Raw genomic sequence first — 18,822 nt, forward strand, 5'->3', positions numbered from 1 at the left:
CCATTACAAAAGGGGTCCATTAAAACGAGGGTTGACTGTACATTTGAGTCTGAAGAAGGGATCTGACCCAAAACCTCACCTATCCAGTCTGAAGAAGGATACCGACCCAAATCGCCACCTATCCATGTTCTCCGGAGATGCATCCTGACTGTTGAGTACTCTAGCATTTGCATCTTTTAAAAAAATAAACCAGCATCTGTAGTTCCTAGTATCTACTTGTGGGCTGTGGTCATTGTGTCCTATTTAAGGGAAGAAAGTTTTGCTGATCTTTCTTTTCATTTCTAAGTCCATTGGTATTAACAAACTGGTGCCCTAACTGAGATCACAATTAAACACCAAACTCGAATCAAATATAGAACCATTGTAATCTGGATGACTCAGTAAGAGAACAATGGGCATAACATCTCACTGAACCATCAATGGAATTTGGTTGTATAATCATTGTGCAGTATTTGATGAATAATTGTGCTACCAAGACAGTTTAAGCTCTTGTTTAGTATTATATATATAAATTACAATATACCATGGTTTTTGTTATCTTACTGGGAACTCTACTGTAACTGAGGATGACAGAGATATTTACGGGATGCTATCTTCCATGATTGTGACTGTTAGCCATATATGCCGAATATAAAAATATCTAAAAATTATGAAAATCTAATAAATTATGAATATACCTTGTCTTCTGAACTCTCGATATCAGTTGAGTCATCTGCTGTCAAAGATGACCTTCTTCTATCCTGACGCGTTAGGTGTTTTGTTTTAAATTGACGCTTTCCTGAAGGCTTTTCCCGGTCAGTGTTTGAATACTTTGGTGAAACTGGTGAATAAAGTTGGTCATCTTCCTTTCCAAAACACAAGATGCTCAGTTTACGACTTTCCTTGCTTCTTTGTCTTTTAATTGATGATCGTGACACAGGTGTACTGGTTGAGTTTGGCTGTAATTGCCAATTGCTACTAGTTGTCCCAGATAGAGTTGTCTTCTTCCTCGGAGACGCCGGAGGTGTTGAGAAACCTAAAAAGTGAACATCATTTTCAATAATCAATTAATGAAATGTTAGACCTAGTACCAAGTTCCATAACCTCAGTGTAGTACCATCATCGATCATTTAAACACTGCAGAATTAACAAGGTGTTCTGTACAAATGTAAAAAAGCTCAGAGGTCAGCTTTGGAAATAAGTTCTAGAACTATGTTCTAGAACTCCTTAATGTAAGCTGGGCAATGTTTACAAATGTTCTATAGTACCACAGCAGGAATGACTAGTCGGCATAAATAGTCACTCATTTCAACGCGTACCTTACAGCCACTATAATTTCCTAAATTAACCAGAGTCTACGCAGGAATGATGATTGAGTTATCTAGGCCAAAAAGTGCAGGTTAAATGGCAACTTTTTAGAGCATGTATTTGTACAGTTGTATATACATAAATGTTGTGATAATTATTGCATTTGTAACATCATATCATTGAAGCCCAGGAAGTTACTGTTTATTAAAAATCATAATTACACTGTCAGACTTGTGCATCACGTCATACATCAATATGTACATGCCGTGGCTGTTAGGTGTAGTCCGAGGAATCCTGGTAGAAGTATTGTTTGTGCATTCTTCTGTTCCATCTCCCCCATTCCAATCACACTGCAAATCACCCCACCCCCTCCGCACACACCAATTCCTTGTTTCCTCTCCCCTCCAATTGCTGATCCTCTCTGCCCTCTAACTTTGTGTCCGTGCTCCAATCCTCTGTCCCCCTCTCCCTTACGATCTCCTGCTCCCCTTCAATCGCTCCCTGTTCACACGTTTGACTCCTCCTTCAATCTATTCTCCTTTTCCCACTTCAATCTCCAGGCGCACCTCAATCTAATTAAAAGAAAACAAAACAGCTGCCACAGACAACAGGCTCCAGCTGGGTACATGCAGCCCCATTACATCAGATGCTCATCAGTCGGTGGGTGGGGGAGGTAGTGGGAGGAAGGTAAGCAATGATGTTGCTTGTCTCCCAGTCAAGTACACGAGCACAAAAGACCATACTTTCCATGCCAGAAAACACTGCCAACTTGGTGGATGTGTTCGAATCTCAGGGTTGACCTTCATGAGTCAAAAATCACTTCCAGGAATTTGCTCGCTCAGGGTTCGAGTCACCCCTCACCAAGCAGTGAATCAGTAAAGAGCATGGTTGTGGTAGAAGGTTGTATTACAGAAACTGTTGCAGAGGAAAGGGGTAATTTTTCACACGGAGGATTGTCACTTAAGTTGCAGGGTGAGTTATGTCCCTTGTCAGGAAGGAACACATAATTATAAGGAACATGCAGTAGAGTTAGTTTCAATGCCATAATTTTAAAGACTTCACTACACTACACTAGAGCATAAGTAAACAGGAGCAGCAGTAGGACATCAGGCCCTTAAAGCTTGCCTCACCTTCTAATAAAGTGGGACAGGCTTGACGGGAAGCAAAGATTATGTTTTCTGTTGTAATATCATTAACATCCAACATCCTAAAGTAACATTAGACTGAAAGGATCCATTCTTCCCAAAATATATTATGCAACTAGCGGTTTAGCTTTAAAGGGTTTGTTGACATGTTCTCAGGTACAGTTCCAAGACTTCTTCATGGATAACAGTGTCTGCATGACGTCCATTTTCAACAAATAACCACCGATACCCGAATAAAACACAATGCTGGAGGAACTCATCAGGTCAGGCAGCATCCAGGGAGGGAATGGACAGGCAACATTTTGGGTTGGTTACTTCTTCTTGTCTCTTCCCTCCATATATACTGCCTGACCCACTGAGTTCCTCCAGCTCTTTTTGTTTTGCTCAAGATTTCCAGCATCTTGTATCTCAATGACTACAGAATACATTGGTTTTAATTAAATCACTATTGTTTAACCTATCTTAGGTAGATTTATTTACAATATGATTTTTTTTTAAATCGTTTAAAACTAAACTCTATTTAAAACCATGGTCTGATTGCCACTTATACCCTGCTCTGCCCCATGAAAGAACTGTGGAGAAGAAAGGTTCAGTGCAGTGAATCCTGTAGATACTTGTGGTCACAGGGTTACCATGGAGGCTGAGTGTGGTGGCAACTTGGATCAAGCCCGATCCAGCCCACAGCAAATCCTATCATTAAAGCAAGTACTAATGTTGGGAGGCCACAACACAGAAGTACACTATTATCTGTTGATGCAGGGGACAGAATATTTGGAATTCACTGTGCCATCCCAGAGCCATCTGTGACACAAAACAGAATGGCAAAGTCTATGCATCTCCTACTGTTAAAGTTTGGCTCATTTCAATGTCACACAGATCAAATGTATGGAGACAGTATAATGCAGAGGCATTAGGTGCAGTTTGGGTCTGTATTCCTTGGGATTTAGAAGAACAAGGGATAACCTTATTCAAACATAAGTCCCTAAGAGGGCGTGACAAGGTAGATGTGAAGACATTTTCACTCATGGGAGAGTCACGAACAAGAGAACATGGCTATAAAAAAAGGTATCGGCCATTTAAAACAGCTGAAGGAATTTCTTCTCTGAGGGCAGAAAATCTCTAGAATTCTCTGTCCCCAAAGGTCATAGAGGCCAGATTATTACATCTATTTAAAGTGGAAATAGACAAGTATTTGAAAGATCTAAAATTTGAGGGCTATGGGGAAAAAACAGAGTTAAGACCAGCACAAATCAGGAATAATGATACTGAATGTCAGAGTAGGCTTGAGAAGTCTTCTGGCCAACTCCATGTTTTCTTGTGGTTGGTTTGTTCTTGTGTGCTGCAGCCAAAAATGATTTTGTTCCCTTCTGGAACAACATGCCCTTAGCCTTGTCACTCCTGTCAATACTTTGCTGCATCTGCAACTGCTAATATGATACAAGATCTGTAGACAGTTCACCCACTCCCTTGTTCATGTAGCTAAAGGTCGTCTTCAATCTCAAGCATTTCACAAACAGCTGTCTGGCCTTTTTCAGACATCACTGACCAGAACCAGGTAAATAATTAGTTTTAAAATATAAAATGGTCACTTTAAATAAGGATGCCAAACAAAAAGAGGTAGTGGAGTTCAAAATCTCATCAAAATCTGGATAAAATGTACACATGAGAGGAGTACCAGGTGAAATTTGGAACAGAAAAGCACAAAGTAAAAATGGATCGGAGACATTGATACTCCAATAATATCGCCAAAGTTATTACAGAGAGTTGACTGAGACATGGCAGCCAATTTAGTATCATTCAAATTTGCAACCAATTCAGAATAAAATAGCCAAAAGAATGGAATGTCTGACATGGCCATGATCAAACAAATCTGGAACAATTTTCATTATTCCCTCACTGACAAGACATCATCTATTCCTAATCTGGATTTAAAGTGAGGAGACAGTTAAAAGTCAACCACAATGGCAGGTCTGAGCAGTTGGCCAGATCAGGGAGGAATGGCAGCCTTCCTTACTTGAACATTTGGAAAACAGATGTTTTTAAGACAACCCAGTAATTTCATGTTTACCGCTGCTGAGACTAGCTACATTGCAAATTTGTTTAATTACCTGAATTTAAATTTCACGACTGCTATGGTAATATTCAATTTTGTGTCTCCAGATCAATGTTGCAGAACTCTAGTTACTTGTCCAGAAACGTATCTATTAGCTATGATGCCCTGCTACCATCATGTTTGCCAAGGCACAAGAAGAGCCTGAAGGGGGACACTGAGGATCTTGGCCATTTCAAACTAGGTATCTAACAAATTATTTCATAGATGTTTGTATGATGGTAAAAATAATTTGTTCCTCTTTTTTAAAACAACAGTTTTAAACTGGTATAACATAAGCTTTAGGGAACAAACCGGGAAATGGTTCTTAAAATAAATGCATGGGACAGACTTTTGGACCAGACTTTTGGAGGCAAAAATCCTCGACATTTGAGAAGTATTTGGAAACAGCAAATAGTGGTATTTTAGGTCTTTTCTGGGTGGATGACACTCTGCCTTTATTCATGCTGTGTGTTTAATCTGTAAAATCGTGAAACATTCCGTAATCCAGAATGTCATATCATGCATTGGTTGCAATGTACTGGCTAACAAACGCGCAAAACAGGCAGCTTATGTTTATTTTGATAAACTGAATTATGTCCCTTTGTCAGAATAATTCAGATGAAACATAGTAGGCAGCATGCACCAACCCACAAGTTTGTGGGAGGGATGGGAAGAAGCAGAAAAATCTGAGGATTCCAGGAAACACAACTGTAATTTGTCTCTATAAAGGCAAGAATGTGTGTGCTGCACAAGATATGGTATTCTGTGGAGTGGAAGGAAACAGCTGAGCTGAATATTTATTGAGTGGCAACCTCAGGGCTGGCAAAGGCAAATGGGAAGCAGAGCCTTGGTCTTGTGCAATGGAATATGTGGAGATTCAAAATATTGTCAAGTGCTTTTGCTGGACTACACTGAGTATTTCTGGACAGCTTCTTGGTCTTTCAAGAACTCTCCATGTGACGTGCCCAATGATGGTTCATAATCTCATCATAAATGAGCTTCATTGCTATACACAACTTTCAAAAAGGAACTGTGAGCCAAATAGAGCAGCTGATACAACTCATTTAAAACATCTAATGTAAACGTTTGCTGAGAGCAAGAAACAAGAGGGTGCTGAACTCCTTCAAAGGCACAGTGGCGCAACAATAGAGTTGCTATCTTACAGCACTAGGGATCTAATTTGATCCTGACTATGGGTGCTGTCTGTACGGGGAGTTTGTACGTTCTCCCTGTGACCACATAGGTTTTCTCCAGTTGCTCCAGTTTCCTCCCACACTCCAAAGACATATAGGTTTGTAGGTTAATTGGCTTCGGCAAGTTGTAAAATTGTCCTTAGTAGGGTGTACGGGGTGATCGCTGATCAGTGTGGACTCAAAGGGCCGAAAGGCCTTTTTACACGCTGTATCTCTAAAGTCTAAAGAAAGCCATTGCTATTGGGCAAAGGTAAGAATGGCCAGTAACTTTGGTGATACCTAAATGAGCCACAATTTTGAGAGAGAACATTTAGGAATGACAGAGAGTTATAAAATATTTGAGCACAGAACAGGCCATTCGGCCCAACTGGTTGGGCTGCTGCTTATTCTAATTCCACTCTCCCTCTTCTCTTTGCGTACCTTTCAAAATTCTTCCTTTATAAGAACCTTAATTTTGAAATACATTAGGGAGCCTTTTCCAACAACAGTTTGCACCAGAGAATTTCACCAGTTAATGAAAATGATTTTTTTGCCATCTATCCTTTTATTTGTTCTGTAAATGTCCACAGATAGTGTTCTCCACTTACCACCTCACTGTACTGGAAATCACCCAGCATTTTTTATTTTAACATTTCATTTCCAAAGCCTTTTAATGAATCATGCCTTAATCTTCTAAATTCTATTGGAAAAAAATCCCAACTTCCCAAATCTCCAGTTACCTGTGACTTGGATAATGATGTTTCTTTGCTCTGCTGAAATCTTAATACTTGTTTCTGTATTCAATTATAATACTTACTTTTTACTTTCCCTTGTACTCCAGTTATCAGATACGTTGACATAAAAACCATAAAAAGCAATCATTTTAAGCAGGAAACATAAAACAAGTCATTTAGAAAACTGATAAACTTTGAATAGAAAGTATATCCTTTTGGTCAAAATGGAGAAAATAGATTTTTCTTTGATAGAAAATAGAAAATCCTTTAGAATAATGGCAATTCATATATTATAATGCCTTTGTATTCAATTGAACTAATTTTCAGATCAAATTACTCAACCCTATTGCTTTCTCTGCCTGACATTTTCCAGAAATTATGGTACAGAAAATTTATACAAAACATTCTAAATTTTCACAGCAGTAGACTAAGGAAAAGAATAAAATTGGAGTTTCTATCTTTAGCTTTGGTTGATTTTTTTTCTAAAGGAAAGCTAAATGAACGTTGACTTCCATTAGTATGCAAGCAATGCGAAGCTGATCATTCATAAAACAGACCCCTCAGATGGCTAGTTCTGATGTTTCCACTTCATCTCATTTGTGTTACGATACATATTGGACTTAGTTATTCCATTCAATACTCTAGCCACATTGAATTCCTTTTTTTAATCCTTTCTTGTATGTTAATTTTCTCTGATCATGCTCTAAAATTTACAAATCTCTTCTTCTGGACTGCATGGTTAGTTCTGTTCTCTTCTATTTTCCCAATTCATTCCAGTACATCTGTATCGTCAACACCACAATCCACACTACATCTTCTGAATATCTTCCATTCCCTTCAATTCTTCCATTTCCTGCTTCTCATTTTGCTTGTAAACTTCTCATGAAAACGCAGGAGAGACAACATCTGCCCTTTTACTTTCTTCCTTCCTACCAACTGGTACCAAATGTTCCTTCTGTTGGGAGATCATCAATCTGAAATTTTGACTGTCTCTCCATTGGTCCCACTCTACTTCATGTGTACCAAAAGCATTTTATTTTTACTTCAAATTTCTAATACCTTTCACGTGTCGTGCATGTTAAGCTTGTCAATAATAGGCTAAATGGTACATAACCAGAGCATTAATTAATTGATCTAAAAATGTGACCAAGAGTTCACACTCCAAAATGGATGCCCCATCTTTTGGTCTTAAGTCAGCTTGCTGGTCATCCATTTGCCTCCAATGGTTAATTCATCACCCAAGAAACTTACTGAGTGTTGTATCAAAATGCATTCTTCTCTTGTTTTGAACAGAGCATCACCTGACATAATTTGATAACGGCCCCTGTCGATTTACCCTGAAGCAAATCTTAGCAGACTAGGTAATCTATGCTTAAAACTGCAGGGTTTAAAGTGGTTTGTGAAACAAAAGTGGAAGCCAATCAATAAATAGATAACTGCAAGGAAGTATCTAATAACTTTTTGTTCAGGAATAATCAGTATAAAAATCAAATGAAAGTGAGGTCAAGTCCTATACATTTTCTTTGATTGTGACTGAAACGTTTGACGAAGTCTTCTCCTAAATAACTACAATGCACTGCAAGGCTGAGATCTATATTCTGCATGCTGCATCTTCCCCTTTGCTCTAACAATTGTACTTGAGTTTGACTATGATATATTTGATCTGATTGAATAGTATGCAAAACAATTTTTTTCACTGTACTATGGTACACGTGACAATAATGAACCTAATCCCAAAGTATAGGGAGAGTCTGACAAGAGCCCCATTTTCCTGACAAAGTACATTAAGTGATTCACAATTAAACAAATATACAGACTATTCCAGATTTCAAATGTACCTTTCTCAAAGTCACTTCTATTGAAGGTCTCTTCCAATCCATTTCTGTTGGACTTGATCACTGATGTTTTCTTTATGGTTTTTTCATCTGTCCGGTCTTTCACTTTTGTGTCTTTTGCAATAATCTCTGACTCCTTGCCTCCAGCTAAATCCTTCCTGCTGTGTCGATCTGTCTTGGAAGGCGAGGATTTGTCGGGGGACACTTGCTGCTCCCAGAGAGCCCGCAGATGATGCAAATGCCTTTGCTTGCGTGGATGGAGTCCTGTCAGTTCAATACACACCTTTAGGTTTGTTACTTCACTTGTGTGCGAATCTTCTGAATTATCCGTGGAGTCATCATTCATCTCTTTTTCAGTCCATTCATCTACTTTGAAAACAGTTCAGGTTAATGAAATATGCCCTACACCTAACAACACTACAAATAAAATCGTAAGTAGCTTTAATGTTCTGAGAAATACCCGAATATTATGCTTTTTAATATTTCAATAGATGTGTTTTTTCCCTGTAAATCACAACAGACTCCTTACAAATTACAAAGAATGTGTCTCCTTAGATAGACATAAAATGCTGGAGTAACTCAGCAGGTCAGGCAGCATATCAGGAGAAAATAGATGGGCGACGTTTCAGGTTGGGATCCTTCTTCAGACTGATTGTAAGGGAAAGCAAGAAAAGACCAGGACCAATTAGGGCCGACAACAAAAGACAGGGTGGTTTCAATAGGCCGGTTATTGGCTAGGGTGATGTGATCTCAAGAGGAATACACCGTTGAATGTATCTCCTAACTGGACTCTTTGTATCTCCTACATATGTGTCCAACTCATTTAATCAAATGAAGCACTTAACAATTTATGGACAGAAGTATCCTTCTATCCGACAAAGACTTCTAATTTTTTGCAAGTGACATTTTTATTTGCCAATATTTATTTTTATAAAAGCCAAATAAAATATGAATAAAGTGTTTGATTCTTGTGGATTTAGTTTCTGTAGGGCAGAGCTCCTGAATTTAAACAATGATTGCTATTTTTTTAAGAATTGCACTCATATTCTATGCTGTCACACCATTAATATATCCACAGAAATTGCATGTATTATATTGCATATTCCATTGTGACATAAAAGGCAACCAATTTGACCCATCGAGTCTATGCTTGTTCAGAGAACAATCCCATTGCTCAAATAATTTTTCTTGTAATCCATTCTCTCCAAATTTCGATCAATAGTGCTCCTCCCCCTAGATTTCACTGCCAGTTAGGGTGGCTATTCAAACTACCAACCCACATCACTTTTGGATACAAGAGAAAACCAAAGCACACAGAGGAAACCCATGCAAGGGAGAATGAGCTACGTCCATACTGGCAGCATTGTGGAAAGCATCAAACCTGGGCTGCTGGGCTGAGAAAGAAGGTAATCTGCTAGCCCCCAAATGAAGTGGCAGCCTGATTATTCCTATTCAAAACAAAAAGAATTCCATCTTAAATGATTTATTATTTGGGCACAAGTGATTTAGACTGCACTTGAATATATAATTTGCTTTTCTATTGATAATTGATTAGAATTTGATAGAATAGAAATTGATTAGATGAATCAGTTTCTGTTTAACGCATTATAGAATTGTACGCAGAGAAAGGAACTGCAGATGCTGGTTTAAACTGAAGATAGACATTAAAAGCTGGAGTAATTCAGCGGGACAGGCAGCATCTCTGGAGAGAAGGAATGGGTGATGTTTCGGGTTGAGACCCTTCTTCAGACGCTCTGGGTAAGGTGCCAAGGTAGATGATCCCATAAAAAAAATTACAGGTTTAAATGAGATGGAATTTTTCGCATGGAAGAGCTGTTTAACCTATTTTACCCAATTGAATATTAACTTTATCATAACTACACAAGCAGTCAAAAAGTTAAAGACATGCCACCTTACCCAAAATGGAGTTTTGTCTTTTTCTTTTAATCCTGAAAATTTCTGGCATCATTGATCGATTGACGCAAGTCTCATTGTATCCCTTCATCTCTGATTGTACTTCATGAGTGTTTATTTCATCTTGGTTGTTTCCTAAAATTTCCTTACAATATTGATTATGCTGATCAAAGGTTGGCTCAGAATTATAACTTGCATCCTCAGGATGAGAAGTCTGTTGAGTTTTTTCAAAGTCCTGATTAGAAGAAGATACAATCTGTGGAGTGGAACTTTCTGCCTTGCTTTGATCAATCCAATATTCGCCATTTCCATAATTTTCAACCAACCAATCTAGGTGCTTTGCATTGCCATCTAGATCATCTGCAGAAAAAATGGCTAATTAGTTCCCGTGTGTACTTCAATGTGATAACAAGCAGAATTTTCTTCCAAATAAGTCCTTCTGAAATAAAACTTTTTTTCAATTGAGAGAAAAAGTTAATTAATGAAAAATGTTCAGGCCTTGCCCAAACCACAGAATAGCTAGAACAGTAGTGACAAACTGTTTAGTTTCATTTATAGAAACAGCGTGGGAACAGGCTCTTCGGTCGAGAGTCCGCGCCCACCAGCGATCCCTATATATCAGTACCATCCTACACACTACGGACAATTTAATTTTTTTTACCAAAGCCAATTCACCTACAAACCTATACATCTTCAGACAGCACCCGTAGTCAGGATCAAACCCGTTCTCTGGCGCTGTAAGGCAGCAACTCTACCGATGCGCCACCAGCTAGATGGAAACTGGAAATCATGCCAAATGATTTTAGGGTGACAGATGTGTTCTGGGAGCTTGTTCAAAAGAGAGAAAGCAAAAACCAAAGTACATTCAACTTGTACTCATGTCATGTTGGGAATTTCCCTGGATGAGCTCCAAACTGGAGGAACCCTTATGGGTTTAAACAACCACACAAGGTTAAAAATGCAAGAAGACCAAGCCACAAAAGAATTTGAACCTGAAAATGTGGTATTAAAATTAGGACCAGGAGCTACATATACATTTTTTTAATATAAATTTGCCTGCACTTGCCCAAAGAAAATTAGGAATTAGAAGCGCAAATTCAGCATAATACATTAGCTGTTACAGAGGCTTAGCTACATGATAAGAATAATTATATAAACATAACTCAGATGAAGGAATATTCAGCTATATATATATATATATATATATATATATATATATATACCATATATATATAAGTGTGTGTGTATAGGTATATAACTTTGAGCCTTTTGTGTGGAAGAAAGTCTGGTTAATTCATGTATGCAGCTTTAAAAATATGATTCCACGTGGAAAATTTATTTCTCCACATTACAAAAATGTAATCTGTTCTTTCTATAGCCCCAAATAATTGATTGTACAAAACTTAATTTAGACTGCGAAAACATTGAAAATGCTCCATGATCAGCTCTCATCCATCGAGGAAACATGATTAAAATTTAAAATCTTTACTTGGAATGGAAAAATATCACAGATGAACAATGTAAGAATAAGGGAAAGGAAAAAGGAGCACAATAAATACATGATAAAAGAAAGGCCTACACATACATATGTTTTTCATCTTATAACCATATCCCCAAAATACTTTACAGATGATGAAGTATTTTTTGAAAGTAGAAACAAGGACTTGCAGATGCTGGTTTACAAAACAAAAACACAAAGTGCTGGAGTAACTCAGCGGGTCTGAAGAAGGGTACCAACCTGAAACGTCACCTATCCATTTCTCCTGGGATACCAACTGACCCGCTGAGTTACTCCAGCACTCTGTGTTGTTACTTTTTGAAAGTCACTGTTACACTGTTAGAAATGTGGGAACCAATTTATGCACATCTAGGTCCCATGAACAGTGAAAATATAATGGGTACACAAGAGTAAATGAAAAAGAGCAGCTGGAGAAATTCAGCAAGTCAGGCAGCATCCGTGGAAGGAAATCGACAGTTGACATTTTGGGTTGTAAGCATTTATGCAGGCTGAAAGAGTAGAGTTTGAGAATTGAAGAACTGTTAAAATAGGAGATATGAAATTGCAAATGTTGGAATCTTGCGTCCAGCATCTTACAAAATGCTGGAGTAACTCAGCAGATCAGACAGCATCTTTGGAGGACATGGATAATTGATATTTCCAGTCGGGATCCTTCTTCATATTAAAGAGAATGTCTTGTAAAGTGCTAAGATGGGAATTTGAAAATGGTTACAGCCAGGAATGATGAGGGACACAAAAATTGAATAAAGAAAAACACAAGAGAGTTCGAGAAGTTCTCAAAATGGATTTGTGGGGAAAAAGGGATGTATGAAAAACTTGCAAATGAACCAGAATCTCATCCACAAATTGGGAAAATGAGAGTACCAATCACAGTTGGCTATGTGCACAGCTTTGGGGATCTCATTACAGAACAAAGATTGGAACACTAGAGAAGGAACATTTAGTACAGGTCATCCGTGGCTCAAACAGATTCCATTTTTACAGATGTCCACAAGTCGATTTTGTCCAATAGTCGGAAAATACATAAAAATCACTCAATATGGTAACCATAACTCTACAGTGTTGTAATGAATAGCACCAAAAGCACATGAGACCGATAAGAAAGAACAATTACTAAAAGTGGAGAGAGAGAGGAAACAAGTGATGTTGTTTGTAGGAACAAACATGTATACACATCAAGCATTATTTCCCAGTACTTGAACAGATGCTTCTTAGAAAAAAATACTTGCCTCCACCATCTTCCCAGACAGTTCATTGCAGAGGATGGATGTAATCTGGAACAAACTGCTTTAGAAGATGGAGGAGTACTTTCATTTAACTAAATTGAATTTAACCCTCAGTTAGGAACTATCAGAATGGAGATTTGACTTGCTAAGACAAGAAGGCATTGGACAAAATGCTGCGTAACTGGGATTTGTACAAATAAGTACTTGACCTGGTAGCCAAAGGGCCAGGTTCTATGCTCTTTGACTCTATTAGTTGGTAAACAGGTAAAAGCAACATAAATTTGGAAATAGTAATAAAAAAGATCACACAACTATTAACAGAATAATTGCTGTTGCATTGATAGCGACCACAGAACTAAGTTAATTACATTTAAAGCCGAGTTAGATAAATATTTGAAGAACATTGCTTAAAAATCATTCAGTGAAGAAGTAGGCAGATGTGATGACAGTAGAGTTGGCGGTGACAGATTAAAAGGTATTAGAAGGCTAGATTTCTGATTTATACCAATAGTTAGCAAGAAGACGCAGATCTTTAGTAAGGATTCTGTCAAATCAGATAAATGAAGATTTCCAAAATCCCTTGCTTTATTTGGTCCTTTTTATTTTTGTGCCCATTTTCCTAAGCAATAATGGTTGGTTATAGCTCATTTATACACAAGTACCTAGTTTCAAAATAATTTCCATTTCAAATCAAAAATAACAATTCTATTAAAATGGAATCAATTACCAATAAATCAGTAAACATTTCCATCTTCCAAGAACCTTTCTATTTAATCTGAACCATTTTGTCGATAAACTATTTGAAGTAATATTACTAGGAATGTAATATAAATAGTCTGTCACCAGTTCATAAGCCGTGAACTGAATTGTTGTACTCGAGTGTTAGTCGGCACTTGGACAATTATTCTAATAGATGAAATGTTATTTCAGTACATACCTCTGATAAGTTGAAGCTGTTTTTCCTTGACTGTACCAAGAACAATGCTTCAGAAATGAATTGTTACAGCACCAAGATGCTGACCACATACACAGTTTGAACATTATGGAAATTAAAAAATAGTTCCTTTGGCCACAACTGATCACCTTCAGGGTTTGGGCACTGAATTACAAGTACAACATTTTTGCTAAATTAATAATACTTTCTGAAATTTTTAAATGTGTAGGGACCCGTTTATATTCCTTGAACTTTCCTCAATACAGTAGTGGCAGATGAATACATACCAGACTTGTGCGTTCGCACTTGCAGAAGAAGTGGAATAAAGTCTCGGAATCCATTCTTTTGTTTCTTTTGGAAGGCTAATTTAAAGGCAAAAACAAAACTTTGCCTTATCAAACAGTTGATTTTTCCGATAAAATAAGCTCAATACTGTAAGCTGTTTTGAATGGTAATCTTTTCCATAATATCATAGGTGAAGAAATATATAGAGAAATTACAGATTATATTGAATGAGTTTAATGCCATCATGCTTACTATTTTAGCAGACACATTAACCCATTTTAAGTAAATGAGTTAATAATTGCAATGAAATAATAAGTAGGCAAATGGTATATGAAGATATGAAACAGTCATTTGTCAATATCATTGACATCAATTTAAAACATAATAATTCTTATTCTATTTATATACTCTTACCTAACATTCACACTATAACATTGTAGCGGTTTTCACTGTGTAATATTTGTTGCCAAGTCTTTTAATTTAAAATTTTCAAGTTACTAGATCACTTTGTTATACTTTTCAGCTGTATAAACTGGGATGTTCTGTAATTTGTTGGCCACTATGCATCAATTAGGCTGCATAATAAATCGCTTTATTTGTCCCTAAGCTGTGTGTTGCTGGAAAATAAAAGGTATCTGCATTTTAACTGAGTTCAGGTAGAGACTCATCTAATAGTCTGATCTCATATTGCTCTGGCTTGTATGTGAACAGACACCTAGGCAGGGACTCCCACCATCACAACAAATTTGATCATGCATCAATGGCACTGAATAAAAAATACTTTTTACAATATAAATGTGACTTCTTGCTAGTGTTGCTGTTAATAATATGCAAGATGAATATCAGTAGTATTTAGCCTTCTAACCAACAGAGGACAATTATTTGTATAACAGTGTATTTTTTGTGTGGTTGCTGAAATCATTTGATCACAGCTAACAAGAATCATATGACTCATAGCACATGCTGTAATTTATCACCATGTGGTGTACCATGGTAATACTCCTTAGCATTGTTGTCATGGTAATAGCTTCAATTCACCACAGCAACCAGGCAATTTCATATCATATCATATCATATATATACAGCCGGAAACAGGCCTTTTCGGCCCACCAAGTCCGTGCCGCCCAGTGATCCCCGTACATTAACACTATCCTACACCCACTAGGGACAATTTTTACATTTACCCAGCCAATTAACCTACATACCTGTACGTCTTTGGAGTGTGGGAGGAAACCGAAGATCTCGGAGAAAACCCACGCAGGTCACGGGGAGAACGTACAAACTCCTTACAGTGCAGTACCCGTAGTCAGGATCGAACCTGAGTCTCCGGCGCTGCATTCGCTGTAAAGCAGCAACTCTACCGCTGCGCTACCGTGCCGCAATTACTAGTCTTTCACTGCCAGGTAGATCCAAAGTGCTGGGGTAACTTGGATTACATTAGCATCTCTGGAGAAAAAGGATGGGTGATGTTTCAGGGCGGGATCCTTCCTCAGACTGAAAGTAGAGGGGAGGGAACTGGAGGTAAGAAAAGGCAGGGCTGGCAACAGATGACCACGGAAGGGTGGACCCCATAATGGCCCATTGTTGTTTTGGGAAGAGATAATAACGAAAGGATACAAGGATGCGAACCGTGGAACTGGTAGGATGACTAGGGTGGGGGAGGCGGGAGGGGGGAAAGGGTGGGACGCAGGGGCGCTGGGGATGCTGCCCGACCCACTGAGTTACTCCCATAACTTTGTGTCTATCTTCGGTATAAACCAGCCTCTGCAGTTCCTATCTATAAATTGGCACTGCCAAGTGCAAATGGCAGACAAGTAAGTAGACTAAGACGGCATTCAAGAATCAACCAAAGGTTCAGTAGCATTAACCACTTTGAGAGAGAAAACTTACTTGCTGAACTGATCAGTGACACTTGTACCTTTCACTTCTTAGAATCAATTTCTGAATAAGGCATTGAAAACAGGGTAATACTATAAGATAAAGAAATACTAACTGCGATAGCCAAAAAACTTAAATATATGGGGATGAAATCATTGTTTGTTTAGAAAATGGGTCATGGGTTAATATACTGCACTATTCAGTCCGTTGTCTCAGATATCATATGAATTTCACATGTTGGGATTTGGTTCCTTCTTGCCTGTGCAACAAACTTTAGAGTAATTCAAGCATAACTAACTAAACCACAGAACATGTGGGAAATTTTAAACGTTATGTTTCTATCAAATCTACATATTATTTCTGCAATCTTTCAGTTTAGATCAAGGTTCAGACCCCCGACACAAATTTTGTGAGATCCTGAAATTGCGAGATTCCATCAGTAAAACTGGCTCAGGTCATTTTCAAATTTACCAGAGGCAATGGTAGGCACAGCTCAAAATGTATTTACATGTTAGAAGGAATTAATTTTCTTAGAAACTGCAGTATTTCTTTTAAAATGAAAACTAGTTAAAAAAGCTGGCTGGTTGCAATGGTGTTCACTATTCAAAGAATATATTTCTGAAAGTTGATAAATTCTCTTTTATTATTTTATAATAGTTTTCTTTATGTCCAAGTCAGCATGGATTGATGAAAGGGAAATCATGCTTGACTAATCTTCTGGAATTTTTTGAGGACGTGACAAGTAAAATGGATGAAGGGGAGCCAGTGGATGTAGTGTATCTAGACTTTCAGAAAGACTTTGATAAGGTCCCACTTGGGAGATTGGTGAGCAAAATTAGAGCACATGGTATTGGGGGTAGGATGTTGACATGGATAGAGAATTGGTTGGCAGACAGGAAGCAAAGAGTAGGAATAAACGGGTCCTTTTCAGAATGGCAGGCAGTGGCGAGTGGAGTGCCGCAAGGCTCTGGGGCCGCAACTGTTTACCATATATATTAATGATTTGGATGAAGGAATTAGAAGTAACACTAGCAAGTTTGCAGATGACACAAAGCTGGGTGGCAGTGTGAACTGCGAAGAGGATGTTAGGAGGTTGCAGGGTGACAATAGACAATAGGTGCAGGAGTAGGCCATTCAGCCCTTCGAGCCAGCACCGCCATTCAATGCGATCATGGCTGATCACTCTCAATCAGTACCCCGTTCCTGCCTTCTCCCCATACCCCCTCACTCCGCTATCCTTAAGAGCTCTATCCAGCTCTCTCTTGAAAGCATCCAACGAACTGGCCTCCACTGCCTTCTGAGGCAGAGAATTCCACACCTTCACCACTCTCTGACTGAAAAAGTTCTTCCTCATCTCCGTTCTAAATGGCCTACCCTTTATTCTTAAACTGTGGCCCCTTGTTCTGGACTCCCCCAACATTGGGAACATGTTTCCTGCCTCTAATGTGTCCAATCCACTAATTATCTTATATGTTTCAATAAGATCCCCCCTCATCCTTCTAAATTCCAGTGTATACAAGCCTAATTGCTCCAGCCTTTCAACATACGACAGTCCCGCCATTCCGGGAATTAACCTAGTGAACCTACGCTGCACGCCCTCAATAGCAAGAATATCCTTCCTCAAATTTGGAGACCAAAACTGCACACAGTACTCCAGGTGCAGTCTCACCAGGGCCCGGTACAACTGTAGAAGTCATGGTCTCAACTTCCACTGCTTCGCCGATGATATCCAGCTCCTCATCTCCACCAAGTCAATCTCCTCCACCACACACTCTACACTGACAAACTGCATTACTGAAATAAAATCTTGGCTTCAATCAAACTTCCTCAAACTCAATTGCAACAAATCTGAAATCATCATCATTGGTCCAAAAATGCTCACCAAATCCACCCAAAACTTCATCCTCAACATTGATGGTCTCCCAGTATCCACCTCACCTCACATCCGGAATCTTGGAATCATCCTTGATCAAACCCTCTCCTTCGACAAACACATCAAACACATCACAAAGACAGCCTTCTTCCACCTCAAAAACATTGCCCGTCTCCGTCCATCCCTCTCCTCCACAGCTGCAGAAACCCTCATCCACGCCTTCATCACCTCCCGTCTGGACTACTGCAACAGCCTCCTCTATGGCGCACCCTCAAAAATCATCAATAAACTTCAATACATTCAAAACTCCGCTGCCCGTCTACTCACACACACCTCGATCCGTGACCATATCACCCCCGTCCTTTATAAACTCCACTGGCTCCCCATCCCCCAGAGAATCCAGTACAAAATCCTCCTCATAACCTACAAAGCCCTCCATAACCTGGTCCCACCCTACCTGACCGACCTCCTCCACAGGCACACTCCCACCTGCACCCTCCGCTCTGCCGCTGCCAATCTCCTATCCCCCCACATCCGGACTAAACTCAGATCCTGGGCGGACAGGGCTTTCTCCATCGCTGCTCCCACCCTATGGAACTCACTACCCCAAACCGTTAGAGACTCCCCGACACTCACCACATTCAAAGCATCGCTGAAGTCTCACCTGTTCAGTACTGCCTTCAACCACTGAAGGTCACCTCACCTTCTGTCTCCTCTCTCTGTTCATTTATTTATTTACTTATTTATCTATTTATTCATTTCCCTATGTTCTCAAAATCTCTGTAAAGCGTCTTTGAGTATATGAAAAGCGCTATATAAATAAAATGTATTATTATTATTATTATTTGCTCCTATACTCAACTCCTCTTGTTACGAAGGCCAACATTCCATTGGCTTTCTTCACTGCCTGCTGTACCTGCATTCTTCC

The 18,822-nt window shown here is 38.8% G+C and overlaps 1 protein-coding gene across 11 annotated transcripts in view; it reads right to left on the reverse strand.

Annotated features, from left to right (window-relative positions):
• The window catches only part of bcor (BCL6 corepressor), a 279,901-nt gene that overhangs the window by 36,825 nt on the left and 224,254 nt on the right, over positions 1 to 18,822 (reverse strand). For 10 of the 11 annotated variants that reach the window (XM_078409189.1, XM_078409192.1, XM_078409188.1 and 7 more), the window contains 4 exons: positions 14,146 to 14,220; positions 10,183 to 10,539; positions 8,269 to 8,634; positions 678 to 1,015 (listed from right to left, as the gene is read on the reverse strand). In XM_078409189.1, coding sequence (XP_078265315.1) covers positions 678 to 1,015; positions 8,269 to 8,634; positions 10,183 to 10,539; positions 14,146 to 14,220 — 1,136 coding nt within the window. The remainder of the gene's footprint in view (positions 1 to 677; positions 1,016 to 8,268; positions 8,635 to 10,182; positions 10,540 to 14,145; positions 14,221 to 18,822) is intronic. The other variant, XM_078409191.1, reaches the window with a different exon arrangement.

Source organism: Rhinoraja longicauda, chromosome 12 (assembly GCF_053455715.1).
Source record: "Rhinoraja longicauda isolate Sanriku21f chromosome 12, sRhiLon1.1, whole genome shotgun sequence".
Lineage (NCBI taxonomy): Eukaryota > Metazoa > Chordata > Chondrichthyes > Rajiformes > Arhynchobatidae > Rhinoraja > Rhinoraja longicauda.